The sequence below is a fragment of the Conger conger genome, chromosome 2 (genome assembly GCF_963514075.1).
Source record: "Conger conger chromosome 2, fConCon1.1, whole genome shotgun sequence".
NCBI classification, from domain to species: Eukaryota; Metazoa; Chordata; class Actinopteri; order Anguilliformes; family Congridae; genus Conger; species Conger conger.
The window spans coordinates 14,664,842-14,687,920 of record NC_083761.1 but is presented as its reverse complement, the minus strand read 5'-3'; the positions used below and the strand labels follow the sequence as shown (position 1 = coordinate 14,687,920).

General features: G+C 41.4%; 1 protein-coding gene across 2 annotated transcripts; it reads left to right on the top strand.

Moving 5' to 3' along the window:
- The first annotated feature begins 227 nt into the window (after positions 1 to 227).
- ccdc6b (coiled-coil domain containing 6b) lies at positions 228 to 21,781 on the top strand. 2 transcript variants are annotated; one of them, XM_061232552.1, is made up of 9 exons: positions 228 to 594; positions 5,149 to 5,298; positions 6,584 to 6,712; positions 7,392 to 7,495; positions 7,814 to 7,974; positions 10,153 to 10,309; positions 11,451 to 11,551; positions 14,111 to 14,232; positions 18,411 to 21,781. In XM_061232552.1, the coding sequence occupies exons 1-9, from the start codon at positions 340 to 342 to the stop codon at positions 18,579 to 18,581; spliced, it is 1,350 nt and encodes a 449-aa protein (XP_061088536.1). In that variant the 5' UTR covers positions 228 to 339; the 3' UTR covers positions 18,582 to 21,781. The 2 variants fall into 2 exon arrangements, with proteins under 2 accessions (XP_061088536.1, XP_061088535.1); XM_061232551.1 differs by having other exon boundaries at positions 18,408 to 21,781.
- Positions 21,782 to 23,079: the final 1,298 nt, after the last annotated feature.

Here is a 23,079-nt window from a genome sequence, read left to right as displayed (position 1 = left end):
AATTTATTTCATTTTGGACACAAATTAAATCTCTGAAGCGGTTGTTGTTTAATATCAGTACTAATATATCATTACAAAATATTGAATTGTTGGATTTAATACTCAAGCATGGTGCTGTGCAGCATGATATTTTTATGCGATGACGCACTCATAATAATTCACTGTACATTTAGTTTGAATGAATGCAGAGGCACTATCGCTTCTTCGCCACGTGATGTCACTACTTCAGCAGCACTGTAGTTTCAGTGGTTTGCATGAGAGGTCGCTCGCTCCGTGTGCCACTCTTCCATCACTGCGAAACATGAATCATTGCGCCCTGGCTACAATCGCTTGGTGATCATGGCGGACAGCGCAAGCGAGAGCGATACTGATGGAGCGGGGAGTAGCACAGCCGCCCCACAGTGTGCATCGTCCTCATCTTCCAGTAAACCAGGAATAGTCATTTCTCCGTTTCGACTAGAAGAGCTGACCAACCGACTAGCTTCCCTGCAACAAGAGAACAAAGTGCTGAAAATCGAGCTAGAAACGTTCAAACTGAAGTGCAAAGCGCTTCAGGAGGAGAATCGGGATCTGCGTAAAGCTAGCGTCACTATTGTGAGTAGCTATAGAGCATGCTGTATATAGAAATCAACTGTGAATAACCATAACAAAAACTTTCCATTGCGTGCTATTTTAACAAGAGTACAGTGGCGACAATATTTGAAGAATGGTCAGTTGTTTTGATTAGCTGGCTAAATTGGATAGCTAACTATCGCTGATCGCTTGGTCATAATTGGCTAATTTACCTCGCTAGTTAGCTGGCTAGTGTTCGCTCACTACTTCACATATTTTCCATCCGTATGTCCTTGCGAGCTTGCTACCTAGCCTCTTAGCATATAAACCAGAACGGCCTATCTCAGTGTATATATTACGAACCTCCCCTTGGTCAAGTGAATAGGGAGTTCCCAATACAATATGTCGAGTAACACATGCAGATTGACCGATGCCTTTGTTAGCCTAAAATTGGTTAATCTAACCAGGTAGCTAGTTAATCACCAACGCTGGAGGTAATCTATAGTAAGATTGTGTGAGAGCTGTTTTGCAAACGGTTGGTTAAATTAGCTTGGTAATGCTAGGTTAATGCCTAGCTACTGACCAGGAACACAGACGAGCTAAAGCTTGCTAATTAGCTAAATGGCATGCTAACTAGGCCTGGTATTCAGGTAGCTTGATGCGCTGAATTGCTAAAACCATAGCTTGCACGTTTCACGTAACATTAGCTCCTTTTTTGTTTCACGAAATGAACATTAGCTATTTATCACTGTTAGTTAATTGTGTTTACGAACACGGAGTCCTGATAATGGGAAAACCTTGGTTGCTGGCCAGCCGTATGACTGTGCTAAAACAAATTAAGCTCGCCCAGATGGAAGTTACTCGCGTGCTGGCGAATTCAGTCAGTGACATGGGTGCACACTGACTGCTTTGCAGGTGCTGGAATGCAGGCTAATGTTTTAACAGTAACTCGGAACATGTGTTGCTTTTGTGAAGATTTAGCGAGAATTACATTAACCGATTGGTTACGCGTCTCTAACTGGCTGTTATACTGTTCATCAGATCCGACCATTAGTGTTAGTTCTGCAGAATTCAGGAACGAAACAAGCCTGTTTGCCATTTGTGTTTTGGTAGGCCTGTTGTGTATGGTCTAGCGTGGACACTGCACGAACAAACACCATCTGATCCTGCAATTGACCGTGTGTGCTTACATATTTTGTGTCTTAGAAGGGGACATTATTCTGGCTAAGCCTTGAGACTAGAATATTCGGTTACCTGCTAATTTGATAACTTGTTGACTTGCAAGAAGGATCACTGTGCTTTCTTAAGACAGATCTGACAGCTGCATGTAACATCAGTATTTTTTACACTTTCTGTATATTCTGCTACACTGCACTGCAGTACACACACACACACACACACACACACAAAATATGCCCTCAAATGGCAACATACATGTAACTTCTATCAAGTAAACGTATGTCTGCTTTTCCTTAGCTTCTTGTAGCCAGTTTTCAAAATTATTGTCTGTAAGATGACCATTTTTGTATGATTGTCTTATTCAGATTGAATTACTTGTTAACCACTGATTTCCATTGATCTGTGTTTATGTGCAGCCTTTTTTGTCTCAAGTCACAAAGTAGATCTGTTGCACTTTGTTCTACATTCATGGGTAAATTGCGCACACATAATTGGAAGATTGCTATATGGCCCCTGGCATTATTTTCAGCTGCCTACAGTAGAGTGACATGGTGCTGTTGATATTCAGACCACTGTTATAGAGACACACAGCCTTTACATTTGCTATGCATTTATGTCTGAATGTAATTTCTACACGTCTGTACACTCAGAGATTCTGTAACATTTGCCTGCATTTTATTTCTGTCACAGGCAGTGCTCTTTTCAAACCAAATTCTTTTGTTTTACATACTGTGGTATATTTAAGTGGCTATCATGCCTGGCTTAAATTTAGGGCTCACAGGTTCTCTTGATACAGTCCTGTGGTGGGTGGCATGCAAAACTGCAGTTGATACATACACCAGGCAGATATCCTGCAAATATATTTCACTTTTAGCCTTAAATGACCATCTATATGAAGAAAATGGTGTACATTTGTCCCGATTGTTCATTTTTGTACAAATTGAAGTCATTGCAATTGCACTTAATTTCATATGAATTAGCCAGGCAGTATCTTGATTTGCCTTGTACAGCAATGTGTAGCACTTCAAACTAATTACAATTTGATTGATTTGTTAATTGACTGACCTGAATTTGAGTGAAACTCAAATTGTACAGACAAGCTGTAGCAGTATGCGGTCAAGGATAATTTTTGCTTTGGGGCAGTTTCCCTGTATTTGGTCCAGAAATATACTGCACTAGGTTGGAGTGGAGGTACTGTTGGGAGGATGTAAACTATTTTTTCTCAGATGTTCCACCCCTGGTTATAAGGCTATGCTGTTAACCTCTATTACTCTGTCCAGTAACTGGGATTCTGCTTTCTTTCAATGAAAGACTGCAAGTAGGGTGTGATGTGTCTGATTTTAATTTTTAAGAGAAAGAGGATTTACAATGTTTTGAAATCACTTTCCTTGTGATTCACAATCTGTATCTTACTTCCCCATCTGCCAGAAATGTGTAATCCACTGTTACTAAGAATTTATGTGTGTGGTTTCCATACAGGAAGTTTGCAAGATTTTGGAGAGGGTCTTTTGCAGTTATGTCCATTGCTTTCAAGTTTTATGAAACTGCAAGGATGGACTCAACTTCCAACAAAATGTATTGTTTACATCTGTGTTCAATTATATTCAGACTTGAATAGGCTTGGATTCATTATACATCAGTGAGCTGTTCTCTGTTCTGAGAATGCTGGTGCCAATACCTGCAACACACCTTCAGTGGAGTTCTCCTACGCTCTGACATGCATTTCCACAACACATCAGCTACAGTTCTGCATAGCCCTCTGTGTCCTTGTCTTTGGTGTTTCATGTTGTCAAGGGTGTCCTCTTGTTGCTGTACTTTATAATCACAACAGGCTTCCTTGCCTGGTGACATGGATAAAATAATCATATCACAACCTCTGCAGATGGGGGCAATACACAGTGCATTTATTTAGGTTTAGGCATCACACACTGTATGCAATTGTTTTGGATTCAAATACTTTTCTGTTTGATTTATCTTGTCTGGTGCAATTGAGCCAAGAGGAACAGAAGCCAGGTTTGCACTTTTTGAGAGCATTTCATAGGTTTCAATACACCAGACAAGCTCCGTAAAGCATGATTGAATCTAAAGCTATTAAGTATTTCTCCCAGGTCTGTTATTAATATTTTTAATGAACAAACTATTCATGGTAAATTTTTGTTTGTTTGAAACTGAAATTTGTTGAGTCCTTAACCTGAATTTAATTAAGATTATCAATTTATATCTTAATCCGGAAACATTGGGGAACTTGATTTCAAAGGTGAAGGTATATCCATGAAAATGTTCATTAATGTAGTGTTTTTGTCGCAGTGCATTTATATTGCTCATTAATGCTATGGTTACATGTTTCCAGTTTTTCAGCACTGTAACTGTTGCCTACCCATGCCATGACATGCCTACTGGCACACGAATATAAGAAACAAAAATAAATCTTGTCAGGGAAGCTGCTATACTATACAGATTTAATGCAGTTCTACTTCAATAATTAAATGAAATCCTCTGTGGCTGGTTGAAATTGAAAACCTGGAATGATTTTAATAAGGAACACTGGTTACCATGTTAAGCTAAGTTGGTTAGCAGTAATGACTGGCATAGCTTTTCAGAAAGGTGTGAAGGACTATGCATGAAAAGGCATATCATTGCTGAAACTACTGGTGACAATGTAGAGTTCTCGTATCACTCTCACCTGTTGTAACCTGTTTGTTTGCCTATTGCATTTTATTATTTTTAATTAATTAATTCTTAGTCAAATTAGGCCATTCGTCTTACAATTCCTTCCCAGCCACTCGTAGGCTAATTGCGGAATGATTTTTATACCTCTGTGGTGAACGCAGGCAGTGGATCTGTTGAACAGGTGGAAGAGTAAATGTTTGCTCATGCCTGATGTATGTTGAGTAATGGTACCTTTGTTCTCTACAGGGAATGAAGGAGTGCCAATACATCTTTGTCAGTTTTTCTTTCCCACATAAATGTTTTGTGCTCCGGCCAGCTGTATTTACTGTTTATCCGTGGAGACGTGACAGACACAGCAGTGAGCACGCGTGGGTGTGTGTCAGAGATACTGGATTTGCAGTTTGTAGAATCATTAGAATGGCGGAGGGAAAAATAATGGTCGAGTGCTGTATGATGTTGGAAACTTAATGAAGACAAACACCACACGATCAAGTTCACTCATTGAAATTGCGGTTTTCCTTTTGCTCTCGCTGTTTGAACAAGGATAGGCTGTGGTGATAGTGCGGTATGAATATTGCATTACCCCATTATGAAGAAAAAAGGAAAAGAGTGTGCGAAGTTCAGATTCATTGCCATACTCACTTTCTCCCTCAGAATTTTAATGAGCTTGAAAAAAAAAAAAAAAATGTTTTTGTGCACTTTGCTGTGGCGTTTGACGCTCTTCTCTTCTTTCTGTTTTATTTGCAGCAAGCCAGGGCAGAACAAGAAGAGGAATTCATCAGCAACACCCTTTTCAAGAAGATCCAGGCCCTGCAGAAGGAGAAGGAAACTCTCGCAGTCAATTATGAGAAAGAGGAGGAGTTTCTCACTAACGAACTCTCTCGAAAACTTATGCAAGTGAGTGTCAGAGCAGGGCACCTGGACCATTCTGCTTGTTCTTCTTTATTCTTGTTTATGGCCTTTGTGACACAAACAGGAAATGTTGACATGGGCCTCAACTTGCGCTCTCTGTGACTAGCCTATGAAAATTGATCAGGAGCCACTCGACTGCTACTGTTTCTAAGCTTTACGGCCTTGTACCAGACGTGAGACCGGACAAGATGAAAACTTGTGTCTCTGGGTATATGGATATATGTAAACACTTGCACTTGTAATGCCCATTGAGGTTTGCCGATTTATGGGTTGCCATAGTGCATTCATGTGAAAAGCGCATGATTATGATAGTGATTTGTGGTGTATTAAAACAGGTCTATTGTAACAATAATAGAGCGGCCCTGTGAAAGCACCGTGAATGCAGTTAATGGTGCTCGTGCTCAGTATGTAGTGATGTACTCCGTGCTCATGATGGCTGATGTGCCGGGAACATCAGTGCTGCAGTGAGTCAGGAGTTTATCTGCCTGGGGCCTGCCTGGATTCACCCTGGGGCCTGCCTGGATTCACCCTGCGTTCTGCCGCAGAAATGCCTGTGGAGGCGATGGCGTGCTGGCCTGGCAGACGGAGTGGACCGTTCCCCGCGTGACTAATGCGGTCACCGCTCGCATCGCACGTCGAAAGGATGAGCTCTGCTCGGGGGGGGGTAGAACAGAGGAACGGGTTGTCCTGAAAGTGCAGGGGAGATGGAGGACCAAGTCTACGCTGTGTTCATGCGAAAGATTCACCTGAGAGAGTGAGGCAGAGGGTTGAAGGGTAGTTATCGGCACGCCAGGCCTGCTCATGAGTGAGACTCGCCACGTCTCCACAAGTACGGCCGGTTAGGTAACAACTGATTCAGCCTGATGCTGGAAAACTTGCTGTGTTTTAGCCCTTTCCTTCTTTAAGCCCTGCCCTTTAAAGACCTTGGACTGAACATTGATGGAGATGTCTGCTTGGCTCGAGCACCAGCTTTCCTCCCCTTCCACGCAAAGGAATGTCCTGTTCAGGGTCACTCTCAACTTTGAGTTCTCTTGCTTACAGTATTTCCTCATAATTGAAAATGCCTTCATGGGTCCAGGTCTTCGCAGTTACACAGTGTTGGGTATCGTACCCAAGGTTGTCTGATAAAATCATTTGACTGTACACTGATGTGACCCTAAAGCAGGGACCCTGTTCTTGATCACATAGCAGAACAAATATAAACAAGAGCCGTGCAGTCTTCAGCTCTGTTTGATAACATATCCTCCCTCCCTCCTTCCCTCCTCCCTAGTTACAACATGAAAAGGCTGAGCTGGAGCAGCACTTGGAGCAGGAACAGGAGTTCCAGGTGAACAAGCTGATGAAGAAGATTAAGAAGCTGGAGAATGACACCATCTCCAAGCAGCTCACCCTGGAGCAGGTACAGCAGGACTCCATAAGATTCATCCCAAAGTGCAACTGTATCACCAGGCTTTCATAATGGGTTTCCCCAAGGGTTTAAATCAAAGTATTATCAACAAAAGAACATTACTTCCCTGCAATGTTGAGGATGATTTAATGAGATGTTCAGATTTTCATTATTTATTTCCAAAAACCTTGTTTTTATTTTTTAAAAGGTAATACATTTGTTGACCAAGTTGTGCCCATAATATTATCTGTTAGCAAAATGTCTTGGACCTTAAGCCTGTGTCTTATTAAAGGTGGGTACTCAGCGTAAATCCTTATGGACATCAGCAATTGGCATCAGCAATTTCAGAAGTGTTTGGGGCTCTTTTTCACAACGTGTGCTTTATACGGTCGAATGGCTGTGCGCAACTCCCAACTGGTGTGGTCCAAATTACCATCACATGCCTTGTTCACATAGTCCAATTTACTAAATAGTTCACTAATAATTATCCATGGAACTCAATATTTTACATGCTGTAATGTGAGACTGGTAGTGGCTACCGCTGTTTGCACTCTGTGGAGGTTAATGATTAAGAATCTCTGAAGATTGACGTGACTAATTGGTTGTGTACTGAACTCGGCACAGTAATTTTGTTATTTATCCGAGGCTGCTGAAGGTTACTTAAGGTGTTGCCCTGTGTTTATTTTTGCAGCTCAGACGAGAGAAGATTGACCTTGAAAACACATTAGAGCAAGAACAAGAAGCACTAGTTAATCGACTGTGGAAGAGGATGGACAAACTGGAAGCAGAGAAGAGGTCAGTTTTCAAGAATTGGAAGGTTCAAAGAAGAACAAAGCCCTGGTTGTCTACTATCATTAAAAAAAAAATGATTTAAAACAAATTTATAATTCCTGTGTATGTCATACACAGAACTTGTTGGCTACACTTCACAAAACTAACAGTACTGAGACCATACGGCTGAAATTAAAGTATTAAAACTTAAATAATATGAAGTATTAAATCCTTGTCTGGGTGAGAAATTTCCCCAAGGGTTCGGCGAATGGCCAGGGTTAATTTCCTCAGCGGTGATTTATAGGCAAATCAAAAAGCTCCTCTTCCTTTTTCGACCCCCAGAATCCTGCAGGAGAAATTAGACCAGCCCGTGTCTGCCCCTCCATCTCCCAGAGACATATCCATGGAGATCGACTCTCCGGAGAACATGATGCGGCATATCCGGTTCTTAAAGAACGAGGTGGAGAGGCTAAAGAAGAACCTGAGGACTGCTGAGCTGCAGCGTGAGTGGAGACGCCACACTCCTCCGGCCATTCTCCTGTGCTTCATCTCTCCCTTAAATGTCCTAATGTCTCCCCTTTCAGGTCCTGGTTGTAGTCTGGATTCATCTAGATCAGGGATGGGCAAGGAGGGCTGTATCTGTTTCGGGATTTCAGACCAACTTCTGCTCTTCATTATTTAATTAGCCCTATCATTTACATGATCTGTTGTTTATTGCCACATTCCGTGATATAAACAGCAGCTGATAAATGTTCTAGTCTTGTAGCATTTTATTGTGGTGTAATTTACGAGTGAATCGGTCATGGAGCATATGGCTAATTAGCTGATTGAGCCAGGGTAATTGATGGCACTAATCCTCCGGGACTGGAGTTGCCCATCCCTGATCTAGATGGTTTTGTAACAACACAAGTACAATAGTCCTACTAGCCCTAGACCCTAACTGAAGTAACAGCATCAACAAGGCAAGTTGGGGCTGCTGTTCTGTGCTTTGTCTGTCCTAGTTTTTACATTTAAAATTTACTCTGTCCTTGTGCCTCCAGCAAATTCATTAATTAGGCCGTTTGTAGTCTGGAATCATCTAGATGGTTTTGTAACATCACAAACAAGTACAATAATCTTCCTAGACCTAGATTCTAACCTCAGAAACTGCATCAACAAGGCAAGTTGCATCTGCCGTTCTGTGTTTTGTCTCTCAGAGTTTTTCCATTTCAAATGTACTTGTCCTTGTGCCTCCTGCAAATTCATTATTTAAGCTGTTTGCAGTCTGGAATCATCTTTGTTTTTATATCAACACAGTACAGTGACCATAATGAACTTTGTTGATGTTCTAGGGAAGGTTAGGGACAATGCAAATATCCTGTTGGTCATCAGCCAGTTTTCCTACCTATTTTGCATTGAAGAGACAGCAGCTATGTGGATTATATTGTTAGTTTTATTCCAGTTGTTTCTGCTCAGCAGCTCAGAAAGTTGGTGGTAAGATGACTGTTTTGTTGAAAACAAATTATTTACATGAATCATAATTTATTACACATAAGCGTAACATTTAGAGAAAAGTATGTAATGGCTAAGCATATACATTTTACATACATATACAGTGTAATATATTGTTTATTCATACAGTTTATCCACTATTTATAAATGGTGTGTGGAAAATATTTGACCTGTAGCTGCCTTTTGTAAAAAGTGTCTGGCCCTCAGAAAGCAGTTGAAGGACACTTATTTATGGTATGCTTGTTATGAAAGTTCAGAAATGTCAAAAATCTGTTCGCGCACCTGTGAGGGTGAGTCGGTTCCATGGTGCTTGTGCAGACAACTCCTGTAGGCCTCTTAAAGCCTGCCAGACTGAGTTAACAATCTGGATTTTATAGCCTGTTTCCCAAAGCAACAGAGGGGGGGGGGATCAATATGGTGGCAGAACTGTTCCAGCACCCCTTCAATTCACAGCACTGTAGCAGTGTTTCTGATTTTGTCTGGCTAAGCCTTTAGACAAAACTTAGGACAAGATAAGGCAGAGGCCCTTTGTCTGAGTTCTGTTGTGTATTTATAGTAGAAGTGGCACTTTGGTTGTTACCCTGTCCTTGGGAGCTTCTAATTTGAATCCCTCTTGTGTTTTGCCCTGGGTGTGGCCTTTCTCTGTAAGCATTATTCCCATATTTGCTGCTTGCAGCTATGTTTAAACAACATATAGATTTTTAAAATAAGTGTAAAATAATCATGTTCAGTAGTCAATGTGTTTGAAGTGTGTCAAGGGTTTTGGCCTCGGTGTCGTCTGCTCACTTAGGTTTAAAAACATTGACATACAAAGCAGTACTCCATGTAACCACGAGGGGGCACCATTACATTGGCCACCCAAAGGTGACCAGCAAATACGGACTGTCGGCTGATGAAATCCTGTGCTTTGTTACTTCACCGTAGGGTTAAAAGCAGACACTGCAACTCCAAGTCATGAGGGCCGCAATGTCTGCCGGCATTTGCTTCAACCGTGCGCTACACCACCTGATTTCACCAATTAGCTTATCTGAACCAAGCAAATAATCAGTGAAATAGTTAGTGAAATAATTAGTGAAATTAGGCGGTGTAGCGCACGGTAGGGCCGAATACCTGCAGATGCCGCAGCCCACAGGACGTGGAGAGGAGTAGCGCTGCTCTAAACGGAGGCCTCTGTTCCCTGCGCCCCTCAGACACGGAGAAGCGGGCGCAGTACATCGAGGAGGAGCGGCACATGCGGGAGGAGAACATCCGGCTGCAGAGGAAGCTGCAGAGGGAGATGGAGCGGAGGGAGGCGCTCTGCCGCCAGCTGTCCGAGAGCGAGTCCAGCCTGGAGATGGACGACGAGAGGTACGGCCCCGGGGCCCACGTCTCATTGCATTACAGTCACCGCCAACCCTCCGGGCCCCAGTCCTGTGCCGTGGCAGCACGCTGCCGTGGGGACCGCAATCCCTCCCTCACTGCCCCGTTTCAGAAGGTTTTCCGAAGACGCTGCATACACTTTTTGTGGTGAGAGACTGTCTCAGAGAGAAAGTCCAAACGGGCGCCAGCTGTTGGATTCGGAGTCTAGAATAAAGAACATCATCTTTGTGCCTAGCTCATTTAAAAGATGAAATATGCAGTGGTGGAAACCAGTGGCAGTTTGGAAATTTGATTTAGAGGTTAAGTCAAGGTTTCTGCAGGAGTGATTTCAATACACTTTTGTAAGGGCCTGGTAGTTCTGGAACAGAGTATACAATATTGTCTGTTTCTACTTTTTGAGGCTGTGTATAACACTTTAGGATGCACCAGAAGCAGCCCTCCTTACCCACTCTTAGTACCTGGAGGACAATATCGCCTTTTACTTATTCTGGTCAAAAAAACCTAGCAGTTACTGAGATCATAGAACATTCCACTGGCAGCAGTGAAATGCAGGACAGAGGACTCTACAGGCCCCTCAGTTATAGACAAGCTGAAACGGAAGTTAGAGCAGCACTAGTTTCTGCGATATGACGTGCAGTACGCTCCAGTATTATCGGCACCCTTCAAAATGCACAAAAAATACCATTATTAAAACAGTAATAGTTATTGACAAACTTTATTTTCCAACATGTGTGATGTGGTTTATTAATAATTCTATGAAATCAACCAAAGTCCTACATTTTTTCGAATGGAAAATATATTTCCCCAAAAAACGCTATATTTCACAATTATTGGCATCGCTGGTTTAATACTAAAACATGACAGCCATGAGTCTTTTCCCATAATTTGTGATGAGGTTAGAAAACATATTTGGATGGGTTTTCTGAATCATTGATATCCTTTGGTTTGCGCTTACGGAACTGCCTCTTCAATTCAGACCGCAGGTTTTTTGATGGGATTTAAGTGTGGAACATGTTTTTTTTGCTCTTCATTTTATACGGTCATTTCTTACCCGTTAAGGCCATTATGGTTCTGTTACGCGTCAGCAGAAGTGATTTGTTTCTGGCTCAGTCTGTCTCTCTGTCTGCAGGTATTTTAATGAGATGTCTGCCCAAGGTCTTCGCCCCCGGACTGTGTCCAGTCCAATACCTTACACACCTTCCCCCAGCTCCAGCAGGCCCATATCGCCTGGTACGTATGCCACACTGCAGGCGTGAAAAACCTGTCTCAATCATTTTACTGCTCTGTGTCCTGGTACCTGTGTCCATAAAGCCCACCTTTGAAACTGTGAAAGTGGGTTGTGTAACACAAGATTTGATGAGATGGATGATAATCTTGTTAATTATTGACCGATGGATTCGCATGTTTGTGTTGTAGGGTGATGTGCTTCAGTGTCCGGCTTGCAGCAAGAGCACATGCTTTACATAAAGCAAGTTTGCGTGTTGCTCAGCAAAAGGTGGAGAACTGAAGATTAAGATAGAGAAATTAAAGATATCACCCCAATTTATTCTTGTAGTTAACACAAAAATCTTTTAAGCTACCATTTTGTATGTAGCCATCATGCTACATTTCCCAATTTTGAAATAATTAGTTTTGTTAGCGGTTTCTCCAGCTCTTACTTGATTCATAATAAGCCAGGCTGAAAATAGGACACTGTTCCACATTAATTCTCTCCAAGTGGTGTGGACTTGCCTGTCAAATTGATTTGTGCCTTCTCAGAAGGCCTGCTTTTGCAAACACTTGTTTGTTAGACATTTGAAGAACATGAAGAGCACTCATAAGCCACTAGGGGAAAGGACAAGTGGGGAAAACAGGGGGCATATTCCAGGTCAAGCATACAAAACAAATACCTGGTCAGCAAATTACAGAGGCATATTATTCCTTGTGCAGTCTTGCTATTGGCCTCAATGTAATCACAAGAAGCTAAACCAGGCAGCTCTTTTGTACCCATATTTTGAGGGTGGAAAACATTAGTGTAGCATTGCTGCGTATTGTACTGGATGTGGACTATTGCTTGTCCAGACTGTTTGCTTTAAAATGTTGAAATCCACCTTTGGGGAAGAGGCATAATTTAAGTACTTGAATGCCTCTTTTACAGTTACATTATATAATTTGAGAGGTGGCAGATATCCACTTGTATGCCGGGTGTCCGAAAGCAACCTCAAGGTCAAATTGCACAGAGGCTTTCAGGGCAATATATAGCCCTGCCAGTTAAATTCAGCACTGCCCACTACCCCCAACCCCCTGTTTTCCCTCCCCTCCCAGTGCTGCCGATCCAATGGCGAGTGGGGATGGCATTAGCATTTACAGGTTTCCATTAGTAATGCTAGCGCCCTGCCGCGTCAGCGCCCGGCTAAAGAATGTGTTGTGCGCGCCCCCACCTACAGCGTATTTTTACCTCTGCCAGATTCCATGGCAGGCTCAGAGTTCGGGCTGGCTGTGGAAGACGAGCGCTGATATTTATTATACCCGCTGGCCATCAAAGCTCCCTGTGGGACTGGCACACCTTTTAATCACAGAATGTAACCCGACCCAGTGGCACCCGCAGTCGCTGCTCGCCTGGCTCCTGAATCCTGGACTAACTAGGTGGCATTCCTGGAGCCAATGTGCCGTCTAGACAGGATAATTCAAAGGCTGGCGTGATCAAATTCATATATCCATGAAGCCCTATGCTTGTCTTTTTTGTTTTGTGAAAACCCTTTCTCATAGAAACTTGAGGCATATATAAAATGGCTAGGTTGAAGACTGTTATTGCCATTTCCATTTGTAGGTGCTATGAGTTACTGTGCTAATAAGTATTCATAAGGTGGAGTGTTTTCCCTTTAATCAAAAATTTGTGAGTAAATAATAAATAATTTTAATGAGTAAAATAAAAGTATTTCATATTTGAAGAAAATTAGGTTGAACTTCCTTACTGTTTCAAAAAAAAAGCTACAAAGCTGACATACTTAGCTGTTGGTGAATGTTTTTTTTTCTTCTTTTATGAGGGTTATTGTTTAACGGTAGCAATTGGTTTGAACTGAAATGTTTCAATACTTCATAATATTGTATAGTAGTGTACAGTGAAAAATTGGACAGTAAAAAGTTAAAAAGTGCATTATAGCACTAGATTTGGAGACTTCCTAAATATGAAATCGCCTTGGCAAAATAAGTGACTGTCTGCCAAATGGCTGTTGAACTGTTATTGTAGATATCTTGCTGACTAGTATCGTTTTATTCTGACCTCATAAACTGCAGTGATAAATTCAAGAGCTGCATTTTGATGAGTGCATGTTTACAAGTCTATTAATGAAAGGACATCGTAAACTAACTGGTCTTGCAAGTATGTACGTCACAGTATTCTCAATCTAGAATCAAGATTGAGATTGATGTAATCAAACTAATCATTGCTAATGTAACGTGAATTTCCCAACATATTTTATCAAGATAAGCGTATAATATAATATTTGTGCTTTATGATGGGAGCTTGGCTTTAGTGGCAGAAGAGTAAATACTGTAACACTGACTTAAGACAATGCCATTTACACGATATGTCTGGACAGTTGAAGCATGGCTATTTTCCTTGGCTGTAAATAAGTATTTAACCCTCGTGAGTAATTATTCGATACTTCAAATTGTACAGCGGATACAAAAACCTCCTACTCCAAATATTCATGCCGCATTACATTACACTGCGAGTCACTGGCATGTTGTGCTAAGTGCCGTAGTGCTGTACATCCACTGAAATGCTAACAGGTTTAATTCCTCCAGGTCTATCGTATGCAAGCCACACAGTGGGGTTCACCCCTCCAGCCACCCTGACCCGGGCGGGCATGTCTTATTACAACACCCCAGGCCTCCACGTCCATGTGGGCTCTTCCCACGGCATTGCGGTGAGTCCTGGCCAGTCGCCGACCGCTTTGCTTCTTGTGACCGATTTCCCTTTATGACCAATTTACTGGACAGTTGCTGACCGCTTTCCCCTCTTATGACCGATTTAGTGGACAGTCAATGACCGGTTTTCTTTTATGACCGATTTACTGGACAGTTGCTGACTCAATCGTTTTCTTTTTATCCGTCTGCCTTCATGTCTGATGTGTTCTGCCACCTGTGTTTACAGATTTATTTATGTAGCGTTGATGGCTTAACTGTGGGATGTTTTTATTAAAATAGCACAGTGGATGAAAAAAAGATCCTTTTATCATTACAGGTTTTTCTCACTATTTATTTGAGGGATGTCTAGCATAAGTTGATGGCATCCATCTTATAAATGGTACATGGTTGGCATTTATATAGCGCCTTTATCCAAAGTGCTGTACAATTGATGCTTCTCATTCACCCATTCATGCACACACACACGCACACACACACACACACACACACACACACACACACACACACACACACACACACACACACACACACACACCAACGGCGATTGGCTGCCATGCAAAGCGGCGACCAGCTCGTCAGGAGCATTTAGGGTTTAGGTGTCTTGCTCAGGGACACTTCGACACAGCCCGGGCGGGGGATCGAACCAGCAACCCTCCGACTGCCAGGCGACTGCTCTTACTGCCTGAGCCATGTCGCCCCGTCTTCCCGTTGAGTGTATTTTCTCTTAGGGACACCTGCACTGTAGATCCCAACAGTATTTAGTGTTAAAGGTGTCCAGTGTGGGTGGCGTTGAATGCAGGTGGTAGGGTGGAATTTAACAGTGTAACTGTCAGATATGACTATAGATATGAGGGAGAGGCTATATAAATATGTTTGTGTTACTTGTGTGAGTGTGTTGTGTTTGTGGTTGTGCCACAGCAAGTGGTGGCACGTTTGTAAGGCACAGAAGTGTTGCAGCATCATGACTAGGGCTGCAAATATTCGGGAATATACAGGAATTGAGAGGAATATATGGGAATTAACAGGAATAGAATGGAAATTGTTTGCGTTGTTTGCACAGCCTGCAGTTACTGCATATAGAAACATAAACCTTTTACCTTATAAGCAGTCAGTGGTACTAACAGAAGTAAAAAATCAGCAATATAGTTTTGAGTTGAACATTTACTTTTTACATGGGATTCTTTCACTGAGCAACCAAAAACAGTAATGAATACTGTATACCCTGATGGGAGAATGTGCTGTGTAAGCAGAGGGTTGCATTTCTACTGAACTCCCATTAAATGAGATGCTGACATTTATCTGTGCTTAAGATAGAGACATGCAAAATGCAGGGTTGGAATTCAAACAGAATTTTCATTAAATGGTGATATTTTAATCAACACATGCCACAATAGCAACCTTTCCCCCCCCAAAACTCATTCACTAGTACTGTGTATAGTATACTACAGTATTGAAATTGGGCAAAATCTGTCAAATTCCTGAGCTAAATGTTCTGTCCCTTTGACCATAATCATGACCTTATGCCAGGTACTCTGTGTAAAAGAAACGACAAAAACTACTGCTGCTCGTCTGACAGGACTAGCTGGATACCTCTCCTTACTCTGATTTCAGACAGTCACGTGCCCTTCCCAAAGCCACATTAATCTCAATGTCAGAGATATGTCCATCTATGTTCTTTGACATTGTTTTCAATAGTAGAGGTTAAATTTTGTTTTTGTATTTTTTAACAGGCACGCACGCACGCACGCACACACACACTCCATCTGTGGGTCTAGCACCACTTTCTGGACGGTGTAGCTGCCTCTGTAAATGTACATCTGTGAGTGTACATGCACATCACTTTAGAAAAGCGTTTTTCATTGCTTGGGGTTAAAGGTACAATAGGTAATTTTTGACTTCTAACGGTCAAGAGAGGAATTGCAGCAGCAAACACCCTCAAACCACAACACTGTTTATCCCTCCCCCTTCTTTGTGAACGCGCTGACGTTGAAACCCACCCCTATTGGCTGTGGTAGTTGGAACCATTTTTCAACCAATGACCCTGTACAGCTATGTTTTGGTATAAGTGTTAAGTGTTAGTCCGTCAACTGTATTTTGAAACCCAAATTTACTATAATCACAAGCAGAGGGTGAGTCAACATGCCTTTTTCCAATGATAGGAAGGGATTTACAATGGTCTCGTAACAATGTTTTAACACAAAAAACTTTGCCTGTTGTACCTTTAACTGTTGAATTAAACAAATGGAAAATGTGTGTCTTGTGTCACTGGCTTGCAGGAACACTAATCTCATTTTGATCTCTGCACATCCAATTAATCTTCAGATTTTTCTGAGAGCTGGGCAACAGATTTTCCCATTTATGCTTGAGATTGCTTGTAATGGACCTTCAATTTTCCTTTAGCATGGAGCTTTACACATTTTCCAGTGTGTATTCTGTGTTCATTGTAAAGTGATAGCTACTGGCCATTTATTCATGTATTTACTTGATTATTTTACTTACTTTACTTGCAGAAAACTGCTTTAGGTGACACGCTAGTTTCTCTACAGCTGGCCGGCTAACATGTTGAAAGAAAAGCCTTGTGTCAAAGCCCAGAATCTGCACTGGGATGTGGTGTGTTCCCCCTCAGTGGCATCTGATTACTCTGTATCTGAAACTGATCTTCGAAACCTCTCTCTCTGTCTCTTCCCTCTCATTACATGGCTGTTTGTGAGGTGCCATTCTTCTCTTTCAGGAATTTGGGTCAGGATGACGCATTGTCTCATTGTCATGGATGATTGGCTGATGACTTGGCTCAAGTCATTTAGGAGTCAATTTCCCTTTTGTGTTGACACCATTTGTGTGCAAAAAGTAGTGTCCTGTTCTTGTTCAGTTAATTCAACATTTTGTTGCAATTCAGGGTACAGCTAGGAAATGGTTTCTTCTCTTCCTGAAAAATCCTGGCTGAGAAATTGATGCGATTTCATGGTCACAAGTCTACAATTTCACAACACTGACTTCATTTTAAGATTATTTCTGTATGTGCGCTGTCTATCGTCATCACCATCCGGTAAATGCCGCATACAGTATATCGCTGCACTTGGCCTCTGATCTCTCCTGCCGTTTCCCCTGTGTGATTTTGTGGCTTTCTCCATTTTCCGCCTCATTTTTTCCGTGTCGTCAGTTGTACTTTGCGCTCACATAACACGTACCACTTCACAGGCTGGAAATCTGCTGAGCAGATGCTTCCAGTACAGTCACTGGTTAACTGGCAACCTGCGAGCACCTCTTGCCCAGCGCTATCCATAGGAGCCACGGGCGGCCATCTTAACTCAGTGGAGCGAAGCCACTTGTGCCCTACCACTGCAGACTGTGATTTGGTCCCGTTTCTTTTTATGTGGGCTCAGCTTCATTCTGCCATTTGCTCGGTCGACTGCGTTGCTGCGTTTACGGTCAGAATCGGTGTTGACTCAGCATTTGAGGTAAACTGTAAAACACTGACTCGGTGGGTTCGAAGGGAGCTGTAGCAAATTAAACTGGATTTGCATAGTCCTGCCATCTTGCGGCTTACGGCAATGACGTTTCCAGTTAAGGTTCCAGAAGGTCTGGGTCACTCCAGAGTTGTTTATCTGCTTAACAGGCTCTGTTGTTCAGAAAGAGGAAAGCTCTATTGTACAACTGTTTTGTATTAGGGGGGGACCATGTTAGGCTGCTCTTTGCTATTACACAAGAGTAGGTTGGATGTTGAGCATTGTGAACTGTGAAGGACATAGCGAGGTATGGTACAATAAATATGATCCACATTTTGGGGTTGCTGGAGAGGTCAGACCATGAAGTCTTTTAGCTTTATTTTTGTTGGAAATTTGATTCCATGTCGCCATCATAACGTGAAAAGAAGTAGTTGTCTCATTTGATTTATTTTCCATGCTTCTCCCAAAATAGTTTAAGGAACTGCTAAAAAGACTACAAAATATAGACCTCACCACTGCCCAAGAATATAAGTAGTCATGTGATTAGTCTGATTAAGTCTGGTAAAATTAAAAAGATTTCTCTTGGATGTTTTTACTAGAATGGGTTTAATGGGTTTTAATTTTTGTGGATAATATGAGCGACGATACCATAGCAACATGCATGTCTGAAGGTGCTCCAGTTTGTTTCATCATTGTTCTTAATATTTATTTTTTCTCCTTTTACCCAGCAGAGACCCTCTCCCAGAAGAAGCAACAGTCCTGATAAATTTAAACGTCCAACGCCCCCACCCTCCCCCAACACACAGTCTGGGGTGCAGCACCCACCCCCGCCGCCTCCGCAGCCAATGGCAGTGCAGTCCTCCTCTTCCCAGCATTCAGTGCACCCTCCCTCACAGCCTTAGAGCATGGCCTGCAGCTGCGGACTGGGACAGAGCAAGTCACCCGAAGCCAAAGGCTTACCCGTCATGTATGGAGTTGACGTACTTGCACTGATATTATATAGGCTTCACTGTTAACTGTGTTGTAAATGTTTAGAATGCAGCCAGTGTTGTGGCAGTGCGACACTAAACCCCAGCAACACATTCTCGTCAGTGCTTACTGGAACTACGCCTGTTTTCATTTATTTTTATTTTTAATTTTTTCCATTTCGGATGCATCGGAAATGTTTACCACTCCATCTATGATATGAAACATATAATATTCAAGTTTAAAGCCGTTGAGGTCTGATGAAAAAGGGAACCCATATCTATATCTCCCTGTACAGCTTCAAGTCGGACAGACCCCAGAATTAATTTGCAGTGTCCCTGCAAGGATATTAGATTCCTCAGCTATTGTAGATTGAGCACTACATTTGAAATGCACAGTGTTGATAAATACTGATAGACACCCCCGCTAGTTGTCATTGTTCGTGTCAATGATTGAAATGCACAGTCCCTTTGCGTGTAAAACGGAGTGCTTGAAATATCCTCATTTGGGTTGGGAAAAAAAAATGCATTCATCCTGCTATAAAAACGATATAAATATACACATTCAAGGTACGGCAGAACAAGAAAAATAATGTAGTTTAAAAGCTTGTATAATATGATCTTTTTTCTTAGTGTGGGAATTCTTGATATTATTTATGTAAATGTGCAAAAATGCATTTATCCATATGAAATCATTGATCACAAAGTTGTTGTTCTTTTTTTTTTTTTTTTTTTTGAACACATTTTCTGTCCTGAATGCTCCTAATAGATTCTCCAAGGAAAGTCATCATTGCTTCTGAGAAACACAAAAAAGTTGGTGCGATAACAGCATTGCAGACTGAGCTGCACAAGCAGTCCAGTAGAGCTCTCAATGCAGGGGTCTATCAGAAAGATTCAAAAATTAACTGTGTCCTGTTCACTGTTTAGCTGTGTTTGGTAATTCAAGTAGTACATGGCTGACAAAGCTGACAAGTGTAGAATACTTTGGTTGTGACAATGTTCATGCATTCTTTGCACCATTATGAGACGTGGCTGAGTTAGCAGTGGACAGAGTACTTGGGTTTTTCAAATAAGGGATTCTAAGGCTAACAACAACATGCTGCTGGCTGATATTTACGCTAAACCTTTAAACACATTATGTCTCTGCTTAACTCTGAAATTCCATAAAGGAAAGCACTCTGAAAAATGAACATTGAATTTTTACAGAAAAAAACATTAGGATTCTCAGCTGTGACTTGCGTCCTTTACCTAGTCTGGTTCTTGCTTTTGGGTTATGAATATTTCAATATTTCATCAATATTTCAGTGTCTGTGTAATTGCTATCACTGTGATCTTGCTGAATATCTTGTAGAATAGCTCCATGATCCTCAGATCATTGTTAAATACTGCTATGGTAAATGGTAAACTACATTACTTGCAATAATGGCACGAGTGAACATACCATGAGAGAGAGTGAGAGTGAAAGTGAAAGTGAGAGTGAGTGGGTATACGTACATGTGTTTTTAAGCTTTGCAGAACTTTGTTGAATTCTCAAAAATAGTACATCAGTAATCAGTCTTAAACTTTGATTTCGTCCACCATGTTGCTAACTGACATCTGAAAGAAGGTAAATAAGTTAAATGAGGAAGCATTTAGCACTTAAGTTGTGTCTTAAGTCCTGTGTATCAAATAACCTACATATTCTAAGTGGCTTTGAGGGCACTTGCAAAGCAAACCGAAATTTGTGGTCTTTTGATGATACCTGCCAGTTACCATAATACTGAGGGTGAAATGCACAATTTCCACCTTCATTTACTGCTATGGTGACTCTGCCCTCCACTCATTGTTTAGCACCATTGTATACAGTTTTGACATCAAGTATTTTCACTTAAGATTTGGGGCTTATGTTGGAATCTATTTCATCAACATCAGTGGGGATGTTTTATATACAGGGTGCCAGGCACTCATTCTTGATTTCCTTTTCTGTTTTTTTTGTCTTTTTTTTTATTTCATGTTGTAAATATGCTTAATTTCATTGTTATAAGAAATCGTTTACCAGTGAAGTGTTCATATACATTTCATAGTTTTACCAGACCCATTCACAAGTATTTTTTTTTCTGTTGAATTTAGGTTGATTTTTGGGGTGGGGGTGTTTATATCTTCAACAGACTGTTGACAAATGAATGTAAAGTTTGCTCATGTTTTACTGCTATCATTAATGGATGGAACACCTTCGAGCCTTAACTCACTGTGGTATTGCTCACCGTCAGCATTATCTAGCTTTTCCCCACATCAATAATTAAAGCCTTAATATGTGGTATGATCAGTGTTTTGGTGTAAATGGTCCTACTCTGCATGTCTTGCATAGTATCTTGGTCAAATGTTTGTGTCCTCAGGGCATGAGGTTTGTCCGTTATAAGCTGGTCTTCCTGATTATCTACATTTTATGGAGGTCGAAAGGTTGTATCAGTGTGGAACACTGGGGACTGCTCAGCCTCATTATTTTCTTAGCCCTTAGCCTTGGACAAACATTTGACTGGGGACTTGGGATTGTGACACAATTCAGTACACAAGTACATATGCTATGTTTGTATGTGTGTGCAGGGAAAATCCCCAGGCCCGAGCCGAACTATGGAGCCCGAACAGTGTACCCTCCGACCCCCTTAACAGCGGCCCTGTGTGTGTGTATCATGTATGTGTTGCTTGTCTCACAGGCATTGCAAGTAATGTGGACTCAGAATTGTTGTTTGTGCAAGACATGCCATGTCTCTCTTTAGAGCTTTTTCCTGCGGCACATGAAAATCTCCATAGCTTTGCTGGCCTTTCATGCCTATACCAATGTTGGGCCTGGGTCAAATGTGTAATTGTTTTGGATTTAAATGTTTTTCTGTGCTCGATTAATCTTGCCTGGTACAATTCAGCCAACCAATTTTGTAGGTTCCAATTCACCAGACAAGCTCAGTAAAGCATAGAAACGTATTTAAATCCAAAATGATTACCTGTTTGACCTAGGTCTGACCTACATTACTCTGAAATTAAAGGGACTTTCCTTTTCCACATGTACTCTTCACCCTGGTGTAGTTATACTGTTGTATAAATGTATCATTTACACATGCTTTTCTCCCCAGCTTTAGTAGATTAAACCGTATTTAATCTTACCTTGAGAAGGTTTCATGACCCAAACGGATCGTCAGTAGTTGGCACAGGCAAGCGACATAATGGGATGATTGATCTAGCCTGACTTTCAGTTAGTGACATTATAGTTTTCTAATGTGCAAACTTAAATTCTGAGATATATTATTTACAGCAAAATAATTAATAGAATTTTGCTATAAATATTAATATTAGCCAAAACTGACTGGAATGTTTATTTCAAATATGCTGTATCATGGCAGTTATAAGAAACCTGCATAAATCCACGGAAGAATTTGGAGTACAAGGATAAAGGAAAAACCCTGCTGCGAAAAGGCTGGTGTTTAATCGGGGCAGTGCACAACACTGGCAGTGGAGTGTTTGTTTACCCCATACGGCGTCTTTGTATTCACTCTCCCTGTACTTTAGAAAAGCCACTTAAACGTGAACACTGTCTTAAAGTTTTAACTGCTGTTAGTGCACGTTTACTGTTTACTGCATGCTCTAAAAGTATGTGACTTGTGGTATCACAAAATGTAAAATTGCTTTAAATGTATGAATTCAAGACATGTTAAGGACCGGCTGTTTTCGGCTTGACTCAGCCTCTCCTCAGATCTAGTTTTATAATAGCTAGGCCCTATTCTTTCAGGTTTCGCCTTATGTTTCTATGTTGGTCATATTTTCTTCCAAAGAAAACAATTTCATCTGCCAGTGAGTATTTAGAAATGCCAAAGCTATAGCTTTGTATATTTTGTTCTATAGCTCTCAAAAGCATTCCTTTTTTTCTCTTTGTCCAACTGTCTAGGGTACTTGTGAGGCATGGATTACCCTGTTGACTGAATCCATCCCTACCTGAGTGATGATATACCTAGTCCTGCATCACCTTGCATTTTTCCTGGCTGATTGGCAAAAAACTAGCCCTGATTTGATCTGGCCCAGTGTATGCCATCATACTCAACAAACACCAGTCCATTATACGTGTCTCTGAAACTATTTTATGCTGTAAAAAAAGAAAACAATTCTATAATTACTGTAATAATGCCTCTTGAGGGGGTAAATGACGATAACATGATGTATGGTATTAGCCCAGCTCTTTCCTACAGCTTCATCAGTTTCTCAAAAATACCTTTTCAGGAAAGACATTGAGTCATCCTGCTCAGTTGATGGGAAAGGCTTAACATTTCAAGAACTTTTCTGAGTGTATTTTATATCTGATACATATCCTTCACTGTAATCAGGTTTTTTGCTCAGCTTTAGTGCAGTTAATCTATTTTTGGTTTGTCTCCACCTTTTATGAGAATGTGGAACTTTTCCCCTAAACTGG